Here is a 17,700-nt window from a genome sequence, read left to right on the forward strand (position 1 = left end):
AATCTAACCTTTCTTTCTTGTCTTTGTCTCTCTAGGAGATTGCTGCATATCTCATCACTTTTGAGAAACATGATGAGTGGCTGACGACATCGCCAAAAACCAGGTGAGGAGATGATTTCCTCACGCGTAGAAACATCACATCGCTCAATCAAGCACCGCCTCACACCGGATTAATCTCGGTGACTGCGCGCCCGTGTTTGATTAAAACATTAGTGATGTACGCCGAGCGTCTCCAAAGGGTCCTGCGGACGGCCCACTCCACGTGTAGAGAACGCTCTAGAGCATGGTCGGACTGTAAAGCACCTAGTCAGCTGGAAATGGAGTATTAATGAATGTAAATGTATTGGGATAAGTGATGTATAATTCAGACATGAGAGGGTGAGGGGGGTTGTGGGAGAAGGGGTATGTGTGTATAAGACAGAGCGTGAACAGGAATTCACATGCCAGAACTGAATATTCATTGATCAGGATGAACCAGAAGTAGCACTTTTCCCCGAATGGAGAGGGGTAAGAGCCAGAAAACAAGGCAGGAGGAAAGGAAGGAGAAAAAAAAAAGACTGAAGGAAAGGGCAGTGTGAATTATTGATAAGTCACCTTATTGACATTTACTTTTGTTAATACAGATGTAGGTATAATGAAAAAGAGAATGAGAAATGAAGGAGGATGAAAATGAGTGAAGAAAGAAGAGAAAAGAAGAAAGAAAAAGTAAAGTTAAGGAAAGTGAAGCTGTCACCTCGTGGCTCTATTTCTGATTACTGACACCGCTGAAAGCCCCAGGTGATGCCTCTGCGCTCCTATTGTGAAAGCTGAAGGACTCTTCTCAGGAGCAGCCGGAGGCCAGCAGCGCAGTTTATGTTGTGGATGGATTTCTCATTGATTGGTTGTGCTGCCGTATAGCTTCAGCCTCCCAGCAGCAACAGCAGCAGCAGTCATATTGGTGTTATTGAGCAGCAGTTAGATATAATCCCATTTACACATGACACGAGGCACGATTAGAACAGATTACACCTAATCCCATCAGATGGAAAGGAGCTCAGCTAACGGAGCCAGTGACATTTACGTGTGTGTGTGTGTGTGTGTGTGTGTGTGTGTGTGTGTGTGTGTGTGTGTGTGTGTGTGTGTGCGTGTGCGTGTGTGTTTGTGTTTGTGTTTGCATCCATATGTGTTGCACATGACGGTGGGTGGTTTGGAGGCCGTGTTGGGAGGTTGGAATATTAAGATAACAATCAGTGACCTTCATTTCTCCCCTCACTGAAATACCTCATCAGTTCAAAGTAATGACTGTTACCTCCTCTCTCTCTCTCTCTCTCTCTCTCTCTCTCTCTCTCTCTCTCTCTCTCTCTCTCTCTCTCTCTCTCTCTCTCTCTCTCTCTCCTCTCACTTACTCCTCCTTCTCTCCTCCCTTACCGGACTCACTCACTCACCCACTCTGTCTTTTTATCTTGCCGTCTTTTTTTTTTTTTTTTTTTCCCCGACTCTCCTCCCCTTGCCTTCTCTGTTTTTGCTCTGCTACACTGTGGAACGGTGGAAAAGCTTTTTATATCCCACACATCACAGCCCAGTAACAATCAATAGCATTTATGTCTGCTTGAATCAGAGGGTTTGCAAGAAACATGGGCACCATCCACGTGCGTGCAGCTCCATGAGTGCGCACATACACACACACTCACACACACACACACGAACATGCCCGTATTTGCTGCCCACACACACACACAAGCACACATCTGATCTCATCCATCTTCTCCATAACATAATTAGAATCAGCAGCTCCAAGATGACTCACACTGCTTGAGACAGAGACTAAACTTGGCTTTGATCGGTGGGTGGGGGTCTCCACTCCACTAAGAAACTGGCAGGCTCCCCCCAAAACAGAACAGATTTAAGGTGTCAAAGAAAATCAGCTCAAAGTAAATCCAATTTCACTACACACAGTGTTCTGAGCAAATTGCAATCATCTCAGACCATATAGATGTGTCTATATCGCAGACAGAGGAGAGGAGAGGAGAGGAGGAGAGGAGAGGAGACAAGTTGGGATTGTTGTAGAAGGAGCAAATGTGAAGATGAAAATAAGTGGATAGCAGAAACAGGGACTGAAGAAGCAGTAAAGGGAAAATGAAGAGATACTATGATAAGAAGAATAAAGGCTAGAGGTTGATCGAGAGTAGAAGGATGTAGAGAGGAGGTGTGTAAATGTGTGAGAATGTGCACGCGCGTGCACGTGAGAACGAGCGCTTGTGAGTATATGTTAGTTTATTGATTGTTAACGGGAGCTCTTCTCTTTCTGTTGTCATGAGATAAGGTAGAGGGGCATTTTTTCTCCCTCCTCTTACATGTGCACAATATCATGCACTCGCGCAAACACACACACACACACACACACACACACACACACACACACACACACACACAGCCCTTTACGTTTTAAAGTGTAATGATTGATTGCCGAGCTGGAGCTTTGACATTGAGCCCAAAGAACGCGCGGCGGTAGGTCCTGCCATCTCTGATATCACTATAGCATCTCTGTCTTTGTACATGTGTGGCGCCTGGTGTGTGTCTGTGTGTTTGTGTGTGTGCATGCGTGCTCATCCCACCAGGTGTATATAGGATGGGAGCTTAGAGGCCGATGTTCTTGCTGTGCCAATAAATCACCCTACTAAAATATTAACATGTAGGAGTGAGAGTCTATGTATGGGAGGAGAGGGGGCACATGGGAGCAGATACCTTGAATGTGGGAGGGTATCGCTCTTGTTACTGTAAAAACCTTACTTTTCCTTGTGTCTTATAGTTTTTATATGACTACAGTTTCTGGTCGCACAATTTTAAAGACATTATGCAGCAAATTTATATGACAATGTATCTTTCTGTGTGTCACACTAAGTTTTTCATTTTTGCTTCATCAGGCCTCAGAATGGCTCTATGATCCTCTACAACCGTAAAAAAGTGAAATACAGGAAAGATGGCTACTGCTGGAAGAAGAGGAAAGATGGGAAGACCACCCGAGAGGACCACATGAAGCTGAAAGTCCAGGGAGTAGAGGTGAGGGGCTGCGGTGGAAAGAACAAGTCGATGATCATGTTTGCCGCTGAGTGGATGGTTTTACTGCTTATCTTGTCTTTCACTTACTCTCCGTCCTCCAAGGAGAAACGTACGCGTAACACAAATGAACACACAAACACGGCAGTGTGAAACTGCAGGCCGACTTGTGACCTGAGAGCGAGTGGTGGTGCCCCTCTTTCTTTCCCACCCTCCCAGAATCCCTGCCTCCTCTCTTTTCCCCCTCTCTCCCCCCCGTCTCTCTCTCTCTGTCTCTCTCTATTTCTGAAGGATAAGAGTGTGTTTGGCCCAAGGCCAGGAATGATGTCAATGCCTCCTTCAGCAGAACAGAGAGGGGTATCGATCCAGTCTCAAGGCAGCGTCTGTGTGTGAGTGTGTGTGCGTTTGAGTCACATCAGCCAGCTCAGAAATTGATTATTCAGCAGGAATATACCAAGAGGTGAGAGGAGTGAGCATGCATGTGTCAGAAACAGAAAGAATGAGGTAGAGAGGGGAGCGAAGGAGAGACTGTGAGGAGGCACATGGATGTTTACCGAGAGCTTAGTAGTTTTGTATTAAAGGTGAGCCGGAGACAGGCGAATGAGACGCAGACGTAAAGGGAATAATTGAGATCAAGTATTCCCATCTACACCTCTATTATTTACAACCCCACACTCCCATTGACATTCATCTCTCAAGCACTTTCTTGCAGTAGTGCATGGGGCGCATACAGCTCAAACATGCACACATAAAAAGGCAAGTGTTTGTCTCCCTGGTACTTGGTCAGTAATTGTTTGTGTCACCTCTTCCCAGGACCCCTCAAGCAAGCAAGTAAGCAGTGTGTAGAACAGCGGACGGGAATGAGGGAACGAGCAGAGCAACGAGATGAGCAGAGGGAGAGAGGGAGGATGGGGAGAGGCAGGAAGCATGAGAGAAAAACATAACCCTGGATGGAGAGCCTCCTCATATCGAATGGAAATATATGGAAATGCACTCTGCCTTTGGCAAAACACACTTTAGATAGAGGGCGGGCTACTTCTGAGAAGAGGCAAAATGGCGAGAAAATATAAATGTGTACGTGTGTGTGTGTGTGTGTGTGTGTGTGTGTGTGTGTGTGTGTGTGTGTGTGTGTGTGTGTGTGTGTGTGTGTGTGTGTCTGTGTGTGTGTGTGCGCGCGTGTGTCTGAAAAAGAAAACAGGACAAGTTTTAAGTTGAGATTATATATCGCCTGATTGCCATATGTTTGTGTTTGTGTGCAATTTTGCATTTACAAAACAACCTCTTTGTATGTGTGTGTGTGTTTGTGTGTGTGTGTGTGTGTGTGTGTGTGTGTGTGTGTGTGACTGTGTGGGTGTGCGTGACTTTTGATTTTACTGCCTTTGAAGAAGTGGCAGTGGTGACCTTGATGGAGGGTTTTTCTGTCATAATTTCGTCATTCCTCTATCAAAAACTACAGACACTTCAGTTTAAGGCACGGTGTTGAACCTCAATACATTTTGAGGACTGAACAAATATTTTAAGATTAAAAAAAAAAAAAAAACCTGGAATCTCTCTTGCACTGCTTGACAGTTTTAATGCTTTCAATTCTTATTTTGTAACACATTATTTTAAGGTATTGAAGAAACACAGAGCTCGTATATTTGTGGGAAAAAAAAAAAAAAAAAAAACCCTCAGGTATCACACTGGGACCAGGACCTGACATCCTAATAATTTATACTGTGATAAATATTGCAGATACTCTAAAGCTTGTTGAAATCTGTATATCAGCAAACACTGTGTTGTACATATGTAAGTTTCCTCTGCTCGATAGAGTCCCCACTGATCTTCCTCGTTTTCATCTTGTCCACAGTGACACTCCATTTTCAGTGTGTGCTTTCCTCGCCTTTTCCTTCATCTTCTTTGTCCCTTTTACTGTCGCTGATCTCTCTCACACTGTGTCTGTGAGCTGACAACGCTGTAACTTTTTGTGAATTCCAAGTGGGTTATGCCTCGTCCTGCAGAGGCAGTAAATTTCACAATCTTCTGTGCTGTAATTGTCAACATCAGATTTATGGTATTTTAGAAAAGACATTAGGAAAAAACGCATACAGCATGTTTGCAATTTAGTTTTAGCACCACAATCAATACAACCTAAGTGGGTATAACCTAAGTTCTCCTCTCCTGTTCTCTCCTTTACTGTCCTCTCCTTCTCCTTTTTCATTCTCTTGTCTTGCTTCCCCCTGTTTTCTTTTTTTACCACTGCCACCCCCTCTCCTCTCCTCTCTTCTCCTCTCCTCTCCTTTCCTTTCCTCTCTTTAGTGTCTGTATGGCTGCTACGTCCACTCCTCCATCATCCCCACCTTTCATCGTAGATGCTATTGGCTGCTGCAGGTAAGCCCACCGCCCTTTTCCCGCCTTGCCTTTTCTCACACTTCTGTACAAAAAAACAAAACCAGATTTTTCTAGCGTGCTAATATCTTGGCAATAGTTCAGTTCGTTGTTATTTATATAGCGCCGAATACAACAAAGCCGGCTCATGGCACTTTGACAGAGAAAAACCCAACAATCTGACACGATGACGCATAGGTGTTGGCGGAAAGTTAAACTCCCTTTTAACAGGAAGAAACCTCTGCAGAACAAGACTCATAAATAGCATCTTTCTTCTGCTCCTGTTAAGGTTAAGAAATAGTATGAGGGAAAAGGATAGCACAGCGACAGAGAGCAACAAGCTAGTTGAAATCAAACTGCAAGTTAATCCACTCACTGCAGACTGCAGGCACAGATCGTGACGTTCCAGTTCTACTGTCAGATCCTGCAGGAAGATACAGAGAGCGAGAGAGAGGACCATAGAGAAGAGAGCAGAGACGACAGAACAGAGAGAGAGAGAGAGAATGTTAGTGACATGCAGTGATAACATATGAATGTCCAGGATGTGATGAGAGAAGGTAGAGAAGCTTATTGTGAAAGCTCTAACCTGAAATCGCCTCAACGAGGAAATGTTCCAGGGTGACCTGACTGGACTTTGAACTCGACAAAATAGAAATGTTTCAAACCTGATCTTAAAAGTACAAACTATTGGCCTCTCTAACTGAAACTTAGAAGCTGGTTTCACTCTGCCTCCCATTACACTCACACAAACTCGAGGAACCTCCAGTAAATTGTGAGACAGTGTACGCTGTGGCTTTGTCATCTTGGGCTATATGCCTCTCACATTATAGTCACTCTTTAGCATTTATTTCAGCTATATTATGTTCTACATTTAATATGGAACTGGACAGCTAGAAATTATATAGTTTATTATTAGCTTTATACACAGTTTCACCCATTAAATTGTCAGAACACTTCTCTACACAGAACCATAAACCAGCAATAAAAATCCTCCTCTTCCAAATTAATGAGGCACAATCATACTACTTAAAATACTATCGCAAAACTTGCCTCATAATAAAACTTTATGCTGCTGATTGCTCGAAGTGTCCTGCACACACTCAGACCGCTGGGATGTACCTAAAATATGCCGCACATATAGCGCCGGTGCAACATGCAGAGCAGTAAAAAATACTACTTTCCCAGAAGTTGACTGTAACTTCCGAGGCACGGTGTGTTATCTAACCCCGACTCTCAATACTTATCATGAGCATCAAGGATTCACTGCTCTCTATGTGGTCCTCTCCAAGAAATTACCCCGAAGCTACAAACAGCACACACTACATGGTCTCTCTCTCTCTCTCTCTCTCTCTCTCTCTCTCTCTCTCTCTCTCTCTCTCTCTCTCTCTCTCTCTCTCTCTCACACACACACACACACACACACACACACACACACACACACACACACACACATATTTAGGTGTCTCCTGTGTGTAAGACCATGTTGCTTTTCATAGAGATGTTGGCCTCACTCTGCTGCTCATGTGAGAGACAAGAGAGAGCAGCTCTTGTGTGCATGCACGTGAACACTCGCGCACACACACTTACACACACACACACACACACACACACACACACATAATCACACACACAATCACACAGGGTCAAGTCCCCTCTTCCCCTGTGGACCATGCGAGAGCTGGTCACCAGCACCTCATCATCCTCAAAAAGAGGACAGATTACATGATGAATCTCAAGCATGTCCGCATACATTTGCACTCCTCCTCTGATCATTTCTGCCTACTCTGGAAAAAAAAAAAATTAAACACCTAGATATGTACATGTAAAATATGTAAATTCTCGCACTTTACTGTATTCATCACCAGAATTTTTTGCATAATTTCTCGCTTGAAATTAACAGGGAAATTCCAGACATCGCTGTAAATTGAACGTGCCATTGCTTCATATAGTTTCTTTTTCAGCGTGCCCGACTAGTTAAGGGGAAATTTGCTTTGCTTTCTATCCATAATGTGCCATTTTCTGCTCTTTGCGCAGATATCAAAACACATCAGTGAATATGGTCATAAATCAGTCGATGAGTGCTGTTGCATTGCACAGTGTGGTGCTGTAGTAACCCACTGTGCTATCCTCTTTTGGAGAGAAAAGTGTTCCACCTCAGCAGGTCCTCCCCCTCACCTGAGTCTGTCTTCTGAATCTTTCATCAAGAGGAGCTTCTCCTCTCTCTCTCTCTCTCTCTCTCTCTCTCTCTCTCTCTCTCTCTCTCTCTCTCTCTCTCTCTCTCTCTCTCTCTCTCTCTCTCTCTCTCTCTCTCTTTCTCTCTCTCTCTCTCATGCACACGCACACACAACACACACACACACACACGCGCGTACTTGTTGAATCATTCATGGTGCAGAAATTCCATAGGTCTGTTGCTGGTGACCTGCAGTACAGTGCAAGCCACTCTGTCCTGCTGTTTCTTTGAATCTCTCTCTCTCTCTCTCTCTTTTTAACACACACACACACAGAGACACACACACACACACACACACACACACACACACACACACACACACGTGTTGACACTGCAGGGTTAGAGAGAGTGATGAGTGGGCCTCACACTGTTAAATCTTTTATGGGCAGGTGAGAGAACCTTATCTGACACGCTATGTCCGACCTCCTCCTTGCCCTGCACTTTCTCTTCCTCTTTCCATCTCCATTTCCCCTCCTTCCACTCCCTCTGTAAACAGAATCTAACATTTTACTCTCTCCCCCATGTAGCTCAAAAAATAACGTCAAGGAGTTAATGAACAATCCCCATGTTGAGCTAAGACTGTGTGTGTATGTGTGTATGTGTGTGTTCCAGAATCCAGACATTGTGCTGGTGCACTACCTGAATGTACCAGCAGTGGACGATAGCGGGAAGCCATGTGGTCCAGTCCTCTGCTCCATCAACACAGATAGGAAGGAGTGGGCCAAGTGGAGCAAAGAAGAGCTCATTGGACAACTCAAGCCCATGTGTGAGTTGTCTCTACGTCAGCACTCACTCACTACCCTCCTACTCTCAAGCTCGCAAGTGTCCTCAGCCCTCACACACTTCTCCTAAACCTGAGAATATGAGTCACCTTGGGTCAGTGACAAGCGACTTGTCATGACACACTCATATCAGGAAAAGAATGAGGCTGAAGTACTGAGCCAAGCCTCAGCATTAATCTGTAGGAAGTTGGTGTACAACATCTAAAACACAGATAATTTGGTTCACTGGGTTGTTTTGTAGGCTTGGCAGCAAAGTGGTGCATAGTCTGGAGCTGTGCCATCTCTTATCAAATGAGACAACAGGTGCAGACAGCAGTTCAGGGGCGATGATATGAGCATTTCCCTCTTGGATTAAAGAAAAATACCTAATCTTACTCAAGCACATCTTTGACATGCTGCTGCATGGAAAAGTATTTAATAGGCATAGAAAAGGAAGGTGGATTTACCAAAACGTGAACAGTGGGGTTATTATCTAGCTAAATGTGTGTACATGAAAATATTAAAACATGCGCTTTGTCTAGATTAAATAATAGGTTTAGTTCTTTGTTATTTGAAAAATATACTTCCCTTGTAAAACCACCCTAGTTAGTGTCATTCAGTATCCACAGTAGGTACCTCTTTAAACACATGCTTTTTTTCTATTTGATGGTCTTAACAGTCAACGCCATGCTGCCACCTAGAGGGAAATAAAGACTGCAACTCGGAAAGGGAGGGATTGAGGGAAAGAAGACAGAGATGCCTGAAATATCCAGCATGTATTATTCATAAATCAGCATCAGGGAGTGGATAACTCCAGTACACACACTAACACACATACACACACTTATCTCATCTCATCCATCTTTTGATCTGGTTTCGAAGGGCAAATAAGGACAGCTGCCCAAAATTAAGTGGCTTGCTGACTTAAGTACTCCTTCATTTCTTGCTCTTGCTCCTCCACATGTCCTAATTTGTCCACACAGCTCTTTGCTTTTTGTTTTCTTTGCTCTTCTGACTTCATCACTGGCTTGATCCCTCTCTAGGCCTTGGGATTTTTATGAGCGTCAGACACCAAAAGATTCGACTCTTTGGTATTTGGTTTTCTCTCTGAAAAGGAACCGGCTAAACTCTTAAAAAAAAAAAAAAAAAGAAGAAAATGTAAATGAATTCCTTCTGCTTGAAACACTGGAAATACTAAATCAAATTGAAATAAACTTTCATATTAATTGTCTATTTTGCATAAGCGTCCAGAGATTTGACAAGATTTCTCCATCAAATGATAATTTACTATTCATGAACTCACGTTGATTCTGAACACTGGAGGGTGCTATATACACTGTCTATTCATGTATGTGAGGTCTTTCATATACAAGTACCTGATACACAATGTAATATCAGGTAAGCTCTAATGACTTTGTACTTTTTCTAAAATGATACATTCTTTCTTGTGTTTTTTTCAGGTGCTGGGAGCAGCCTGCATCAGAAATGTTCCAGTGTCAAGCAGCGCATCATCTCATCCAAGCAGGAGCCAGGCGGAGCAGCAGGAGGGGGAACTGCAGTGGGCACCGGCGTAGCGGCAGGCCAGAGAGCCGAGGAGGCAGATGGCACGGAGGTCCAGAACAGTGATGTGTCAGAAGGCCAGACAGAGCCCAGTCCTGGAGGAGGCCGGAGCAGGGCAGGTGGAGGAGAGAGGAGGAACGGGAGGATAACCAAACCCTCCTTACTCCCGCAGAGCAGCATGGAGGTGTCTTCCTCTACGTCCACCAATCAGGTGGAGGTCCCCGATACCACCCAGAGCTCTCCGCTGTCCATCACCAGTGACATGGCTGACAGTCCTGCTCTCGCCATCGGAGCCGGCTTATCACAGAGCACAGCTGTATTCATGTCAGAGGTCACCACGCTGACTGGGGATTCGGTTTACTCTGCTGGCCACACCCACCTGCTGGCATCCACCCATGAAAGTACCACCGCTGGCATTCTGCTGGCTGTCACACCTGAGAATCAGAGGTTTGCATCGTTTCCAAGTGGGGTGGGCTTAGGGGAGGGTGGAGAGCTGGTCCTGTCAAGCTCTTTGGATTCAAGCGGAGGAGTCAGCCTTCCGGAGACCACCATGACATTTGACCCTGATTGCTTCCTTAACAACCCCAAGCAGGGCCAGACGTACGGGGGAGGTGGAGGGAAGACTGAGGGCTGTAATGGTGATGATGGAGGACTCCACTGTTCCTCTAATGGCTTTGTCTATAACCCGGCCCTTGTCAACAACATCAAGACGGAGGCCACCCCCCTGGAGCAGCCGCTGGCCACACAGAGTAGCTACGTGGGCGAAGGAACCGGCCTCAGTCCCAGCACCACCCTGGAGCAGATGGACTTCAGCGCTGTCATGTCATCAGCCTGCGTCCAGAGTCTGACCCAGCCCGCACACCACCCTTCCCCAGGCCTCTTCCTCCAGGCTTCCCCCCAGACAAGCCAGCCCTCTCAGCTGCAGACCAACGGTACCGACACAGCCCAAGAAACAGGTGAAGCCCAGGCTTTCATAGGCCTGCCCACAGTGCCAACAGACTCTCCCGTCACCAACGGAGACCCCCATACGCACCTCCACCAAGCCAGCACGGACCAGCAGGCTCTGTGCGCAAGGAACGGACAAGGAGTGGCGGCGGGCTCGTTTCCCCTGACGCCGCAGGAGACGGCCGTCGACCAGTCAGGCAGCAGAGCTCATCAGGAGGTCGGGGGCTTAGACAAGCCAGCTGAGAATGGAGGGGAGTTACTACTCAAGGCCGGGGACACTCATGAGGCCTATGCGGGTGTTGACACCGAACACTACCTACAGCCCACAGATGACAATGGAGGAGGAGAGGAAGGTGGTGGTGGTGGTGGTGGAGGTGGAGGTGGAGGAGGAGGAGGAGGTGGGGGAGGAGGAGGTGGGGGAGCAGCAGGAGGGGACAATGAGATTCTCTGTAACGGTGTGAGCTTGTCAGGGGCCGGTGGTTCCGTGGTCGCCAGCCCTCAGTCGATAGCGGCCGGTGCAAACATTGAGGGGGCGCTGTACAGTTCTCCGCTTCCTCAGCAGGGCGGAGGGGTGTCAGCCGCCGCCGCCGGGGCAGGAGCGGCCATCAGTCTGGAAGGCTTCGAGGCTTCGTTCGGAAGCCAGTTCTCTGATCTCATCAATGATTTCATCTCGGTGGAAGGTTCTGGGGCTGGGGTGGGGGCCGCGGTCACCGGGGTGCTCATGCCTCAGGAGGGGGCTGCGGGAGAGGAGCCGGGCTCAGGGGCGGGCCACCTGCAAGGCTCGGAGGTGGAGCAGGGAGCTCTGGGTCTGCTCCAGGAGACCGGGAGGCTGTTCGGCGTGACAGACTACTCCCCAGAGTGGTCTTATCCCGAGGTTAGTAAACCCAACTTGATGATCATTATTTATTCATCATTGTTCCCTCCAGTTAAATTAGACCTCGCACCACATGATTGACGGTAGCTTGTTCTGATGTTCTACGCCGGGATCACACTCAGCACAATTTGTACCACCAGCATGGTTGCGTGGTCATTAAGGAATCACAATATTTCAGACCACTGATGGGATTTTGATGAAATTTCAATCTTTTAGCGATTCCCCTGGGTGGCCTCATTAATTTACCCATGTACCACTTCTAATATGTCAGACCCCCGCTCTGTTGGATTATGATGAAACTTGTGGAAAGGCTGCATTTTACCATCATTTCTTATTATGGGGGCAAACTCCAGTTGGTTGGCACGATTACTGGACAAAACTGTCACAAACAACTTGTGTTTACTAAATTCAGATCATATTTTTCCGGCTTTCTTCCTGCTTCGTCGGCATGATGTCAGCGTCCGTTGTTTTCTTCTTAGAAACACCCAGTTTTGTCTTTTGCAGCACATGTGGCAAAATGGAAAAAAAAAAATGTTTTACTGTTCCACAGTCTAACGTCATACCTGCTTCTTTTAGAGAGAAGAGTGTCTTCTGTATTTATTATATAGTATTTTTAGCTTCACTAGAGTCAGCTCATGACTGATTCAGGCGTTTCAACCTATTTTATTGCCTGTAATAAGCTACTCTTCCTCTAGAGGCTGCTACTGATCCTTCTAGACTGTAACCTTTGTCATTAACAATACTGTTTCTTTGAAAGTGAGACAATAAAATAGCTATCGGTTTCCAATTCATGTAGAGCTGGTTAGTGACAGAAAACAAATTACCTCTTACTGTAATTACTGTACAGTTTTCAGCTAATTGTTCTTCACTTAAGTATTGATTTTTTCATAGTATTTTACTTTGATACACACATTTTTACAAGGATACATCTGTAGCTTTGACTTACTTGAATTCAGTAGTGGTTTGTTACTTTAGAAGAAGTGTCATTTTTCTTCCATAACTGCACACACTGAGACACAGAACAGATGATCCATTTATGTATCCGTCTATCTATTGTCTCATCTTATTCCTGATCCATATTTTTATCCTATAAATTTGAATTTTTAGTACAGAAAAAGCTGCTAGAAATATTTACAATCCAACTATTGGTTGTAATTCCAAATCTGTTCAACTCAATTAAGTCAAGATGAAAATATTACAACATGTCTGATGTTTCATGAAGACATTCTACAATTTTGTTGAAATGTGAGTTCATTTTGATTTTTCATGATAGCAACTCTTCTAAGACATGGCTTTTGTGTGGCATCCCCTTTTCTTTGAACAGCTCTCTGTAAATGTTTTGAAAGGGTGGGGCACTTGATCGATTTTGGAAGAGGAAATGTCTCAAATTAAGAAATGTAGTTGCTCAAGAGTCCTGGTTTCTGATGCCAATGGTGAATTTCAGGTTACGGTTATTACAGTTTTTTTCATAGTTTTTTTTTTTTTTTTTTTTTTTTTTTTTTTATTCTTTATCATTGATATTATTTTCCCCAGCTCCAGCTGACAAGACAGCAGCTTAAACGTTTGTGTAAATCGTTTTTAAATGAGCATTTTCAAGTTGCATGATTTCTAGTTTGCATCATGCTGGTTCAACTTGAAGGATCTGATATCAGAACCATACAGTATTGAACTCTGGCCTACTGATTCTCTGAACAATGTCAATGATATTATACACTGCAGATGGCGAGATATTCAAAGTCTTTCCAAGGAACATTTTCTTAAAATGTTTTTAGAAATATTTCATCCTGATTTGCAAACTACACTCAGTCAGGTTACAGTCCAGCTGCCAAATATCCTAATTAGTTGCGAACTGATCCTTTACCTCAGTTTGTTAGCCTTTTGTTGTTGATGTCCCAGTTACTTTTAAATGACACAGAGCCATGAAATTTAGAATTAGCAGATAGTTTTAACAAAATCAAACTTCTTCCATGTTCAAATGTAAATAAAATATTGGCTGTATGAGATTAGCAGATCGTTACAACATGTTGCTTACAATTACACATCATCTCAAAATTGCTGGACTTTAGTTGTTTTTAACTTCTTTTGACAACATTTATGAGCAATTACTCTTTTTTTTACTTTTACCCAAAAGAAATGTTTATATTTTCGAGCTGTACATTACCCTAATGAAAAAATGTGTGTTTTCCCCATCTCATATTTATGTTGTCTTACTCGCATCATCACAAACTTTAAGTTGATGTACTAACAAATAAGTTGACAAACGCACAGAGAAACCTTTCACTGTTTCTTTTTTTTTTGTGACCCTCAGAGTTACACTCATAAGTATTAAATATTGGATGTCCGTCGTGTGACGTAGACTAAGGCCTCTGTTCTTATCCCTCAGGGTGGAGTGAAGGTGCTGATCACGGGGCCGTGGTTGGAGTCGAGCAGCGAGTACAGCTGTCTCTTCGACCACATCAGTGTCCCCGCTGCCCTCATCCAGCCCGGAGTGCTGCGGTGCTACTGCCCAGGTGATGGGCTGGCTCTCACACCACACACACTTTCTTTTAAAAAGTCATGTCTGCACCATTTAATCGAGCAGGAGATGAAATCCCATTTATTTGAGATTACACCCAAAAAGATTTAAAAGAGCATTGTAACATAGGAGAGTTTTGTTGTCTAATTCATTCTTAGTATATGACACAGCTAATTTACTTATAAGTAGTTTTTTTTTTAACATATACTATCCTTTAGTCACTATATTAAAGTAGTTTTTTTTTTGTACACAAACTAATTTCTTACATGATCTGTGTTTCCAGCCCATGACACTGGACTGGTGATGCTGCAGGTAGCTATGGGTGGAGAGGTTATCTCCTCCTCGGTGGTGTTTGAATACAAAGCACGTGACCTTCCTGCCCTGCCTTCTTCTCAGCACGACTGGTTGTCCCTGGATGGTAAGAGCAGCCGTTAGTGTGCATCAAGCGTAATTTACGTTCACACTCATATTGTTGTGTGTTATTTACACAGGCAAGGACATAAAACCTATAAACAGAATGACATTTGGGTGTAGCTGCTTCACTGCTTTAATATGGGGTATAAACCTGAAATTATGAAGCAAATAAAAATGCTTTTCTTCCCTGTGTTATAGTGGAACTCAGGAAAAGCTGTGAATGTGTGTTGCTGTTGTTTTATTTGCTGTTTTCTTGTTATGTGGCGAGATGTTTTGTCGACAGGTACCTGGTTATTATGTAAATTTTTCTGCTGTGTGGCTTCTTTTTGGCTTTGCAAGCAGCTTCATGCTCATTGTCTCCGTTTCCCTGCATGGGATCTGAGTTTCTGAGCAGTTTTGATGTCTGTTCTTTGAAAGGTGTGAGCACACACATGCAATTATCTCTTATCATCACTGTCAGCATTCACAACAAATTTAAGTTGTGCCTCATTGCGTGTTTGAAGGTGCTGCTGTTGTTCTTGTGCGGTCTAATCAAATCAAATCCTACTGTGAGATGTTAGAGCTCAATTACACAGTACTTTGAGCTGGTTGTAAAAGGGGGTTTGTTTGCAAATGTCCGCACGGCTCCCGGGAGGGGGAGAGGTTAGTTTCTGTGCAAATACATCCCCTGGTGCAGTTGCAGCTCTGTAACACACGGGTCTCCGCGGCGAGGCATGTCCTGGGTTTACGCTGTGTTCTGTTCGCCCCCGTCTCTGCGTTGCGCAATGCGGCAATGCGGCTCTCCAGTCACAGCGGGCTGACTGTTTGCTGGAATGAAGGGCAAGGACACAATGGCTCAATCCCGGTCTCTGTGACAGGGGAAAATGTTGGGCACCACTGGCATTGTGCTGTGCAGCCCTCTCCCCGGCTATTTATAGGCTCTGTGTTTGACTTTGAGCGCGGATGGCGAGACTTGGCCGCGCGCTCTGCGCTATTCTGGCTCCGCTCCTTTGTTTGGCCTCAAATGTGGGATCAAAGTCTCTCTGTCTGAGGGAAGGAAAAAAAAAAAGGACAAATTTGTTCAAATCAAGACACCGTAGGCAAGCGACTTTGTCACATGTCATTGCTCCAATTTAGCGTGAGTGCGGGCTTGTTGTGGCGATGACGACCGAGCCTCCTGCAGCTCCGAGTCTGCTGGCGGGCGGATTTGAAGCGCTGCGCTCCCAGACACAACGTGGAGGCAGCTCTCTCTCTCTCTCTCTCTCTCTCTCTCTCTCTCTCTCTCTCTCTCTCTCTCTCTCTCTCTCTCTCTCTCTCTCTCTCTCTCTCTCACTCCCCCTGCACTTAGTTGTGTTTTGCACGGTTGGAGAAGCAATGTGTGAGTCGCACAGCACTTCAAACTAACGGGGTTGAGCAGGAGCGGGAACAGGAACAAAGAGCAGCACGTAGAGAGAGGTTCGCTGTTCGGGTTCGTAGCGTAATTTGATTTCTAAACACATGGCAACTTTTTAACGTGTTTTTGTCCGTGCCGAGGTCTGTTATTGTCCGTGGTCTGTGTTAAGTTTCTGTTTCTGTAGATGGACGTAAATGTACCTGTTTCGATAGAGAGCTGTGCAGCCGTGCCTACTTTCTCCCAGGCTGGGTGTGAAATATCCGTAGCGCGGAGAACATGTGGTTAGCAGCCCGTCGGTGTCAAACAAAGGGATGGAGATGCCTCAAGTCATCGCCTTGTTTCTATGCTAGATTGCCGAGCTGAGAGACACGCCGCAGTCTGTTTGGGTTTTTGCTGGAGACCTGCTGTTGCTTTCGTGGCTGACCTGCTCAGTTTCAGCACCAGCAGCGGTGGACAGCGACACTGAACTCCATAACAACAACAACAACAACAACAGGGCTGCTGGTGCTCCTGTCTCGAGGCCCCCATCATAACAAGTAGAGCTGTGTGGGGAGGAGGATCACCTGAAGCTTCATTATAGACAGACTGTCTCATTACTGCACTTTATTACGCTTTTGTTTCAAAAGTTTTTTTTTCTTTCTGTTTTGACCATATGTTTGTTGGATAGATCTTTAAAGAAAACATTTTGTGTTAATATACTGGCCTTTGTTTATATTTCTAACCCATTAGTTTAGGTGTTGGCAACTCTGCATGAATGGATTATTGCACATTATTTACATGCTTTTTAAGCCAATATTGTTTTCTCATAATGTTTCAAATGCAAGTTCTAACAGCTGATATCCAATGGATTTGCCTAAGCAGGGGCAAAGGTAGGAGGAGATTCTGGCTCAGGATTATCTGAGGCTCTTTTGTCTTTAATTAAAGCTGTACCAAGCTATTGTCTGTGTCCAATTGGATGCAACACAAACAACTTGCAAATGCAGAGCTTGTATGTGTTCCAAGCTGAGACTAAATGAATTATTTAAAAATATGCACTTTAATGTAATGAAATTGTATTTTTGGTTTGCATATTTATATTTTCTCAAGCTGTTGTTGCCCAAAAGTTTGGGAAGCAAGTTTGTTGTAGAACTTTTGAATTCCAGCCAAATGCATTGCAAATGATTATCACTGTTTTGTCACAATTTTAACAAGTTGAAAAGTAAAAAATATATATATTTTAAGAAATCAACAACTAATTACATTAAAATTGGGGTAACATCAGTATTTAATGTAAACTTTGCAAACCTACAGGCACAACACTGCTAAAAATGCTCTTTAAGAAATAGTTTAATGTGTTAATAGAGTTTGGTTGATGTTGCTTTAAACTCTTTGCTGTGTGATCATTTAGAAATGAAAATCACCATAGAAGGTTAAGTTCTTTAAGTTCAAATGTGTTCAGTTCATTAATTTAATTACACCTTTAAACAGTAACAGGACAACCGTCTTCAACATAGCCTTCATGAAAAAGTATTTTCTGTTGTCCATAATTATATCAGTTTGAAGTATTTTTCTAAACTGATGTTCAACTGATCTTATATTAGGTGGCTTAAGGTTTTTAGTAAAAGAAAGACTTATTTACCATTG

At 44.3% G+C, this 17,700-nt stretch overlaps 1 protein-coding gene across 1 annotated transcript in view; it reads left to right on the forward strand.

The window, feature by feature from the left end:
- LOC115388561 (calmodulin-binding transcription activator 1-like) overlaps positions 1-17,700 on the forward strand; it is a 53,692-nt gene that overhangs the window by 28,255 nt on the left and 7,737 nt on the right. Inside the window, exons 4-11 of the mRNA XM_030091739.1 lie at positions 36-103; positions 2,904-3,039; positions 5,335-5,406; positions 8,249-8,402; positions 9,858-11,276; positions 11,334-11,776; positions 14,160-14,286; positions 14,575-14,709. Of these exons, the coding sequence (XP_029947599.1) occupies positions 36-103; positions 2,904-3,039; positions 5,335-5,406; positions 8,249-8,402; positions 9,858-11,276; positions 11,334-11,776; positions 14,160-14,286; positions 14,575-14,709 (2,554 nt within the window). The remainder of the gene's footprint in view (positions 1-35; positions 104-2,903; positions 3,040-5,334; positions 5,407-8,248; positions 8,403-9,857; positions 11,277-11,333; positions 11,777-14,159; positions 14,287-14,574; positions 14,710-17,700) is intronic.

This window comes from Salarias fasciatus, chromosome 5 (assembly GCF_902148845.1).
Source record: "Salarias fasciatus chromosome 5, fSalaFa1.1, whole genome shotgun sequence".
Taxonomy (NCBI): domain Eukaryota; kingdom Metazoa; phylum Chordata; class Actinopteri; order Blenniiformes; family Blenniidae; genus Salarias; species Salarias fasciatus.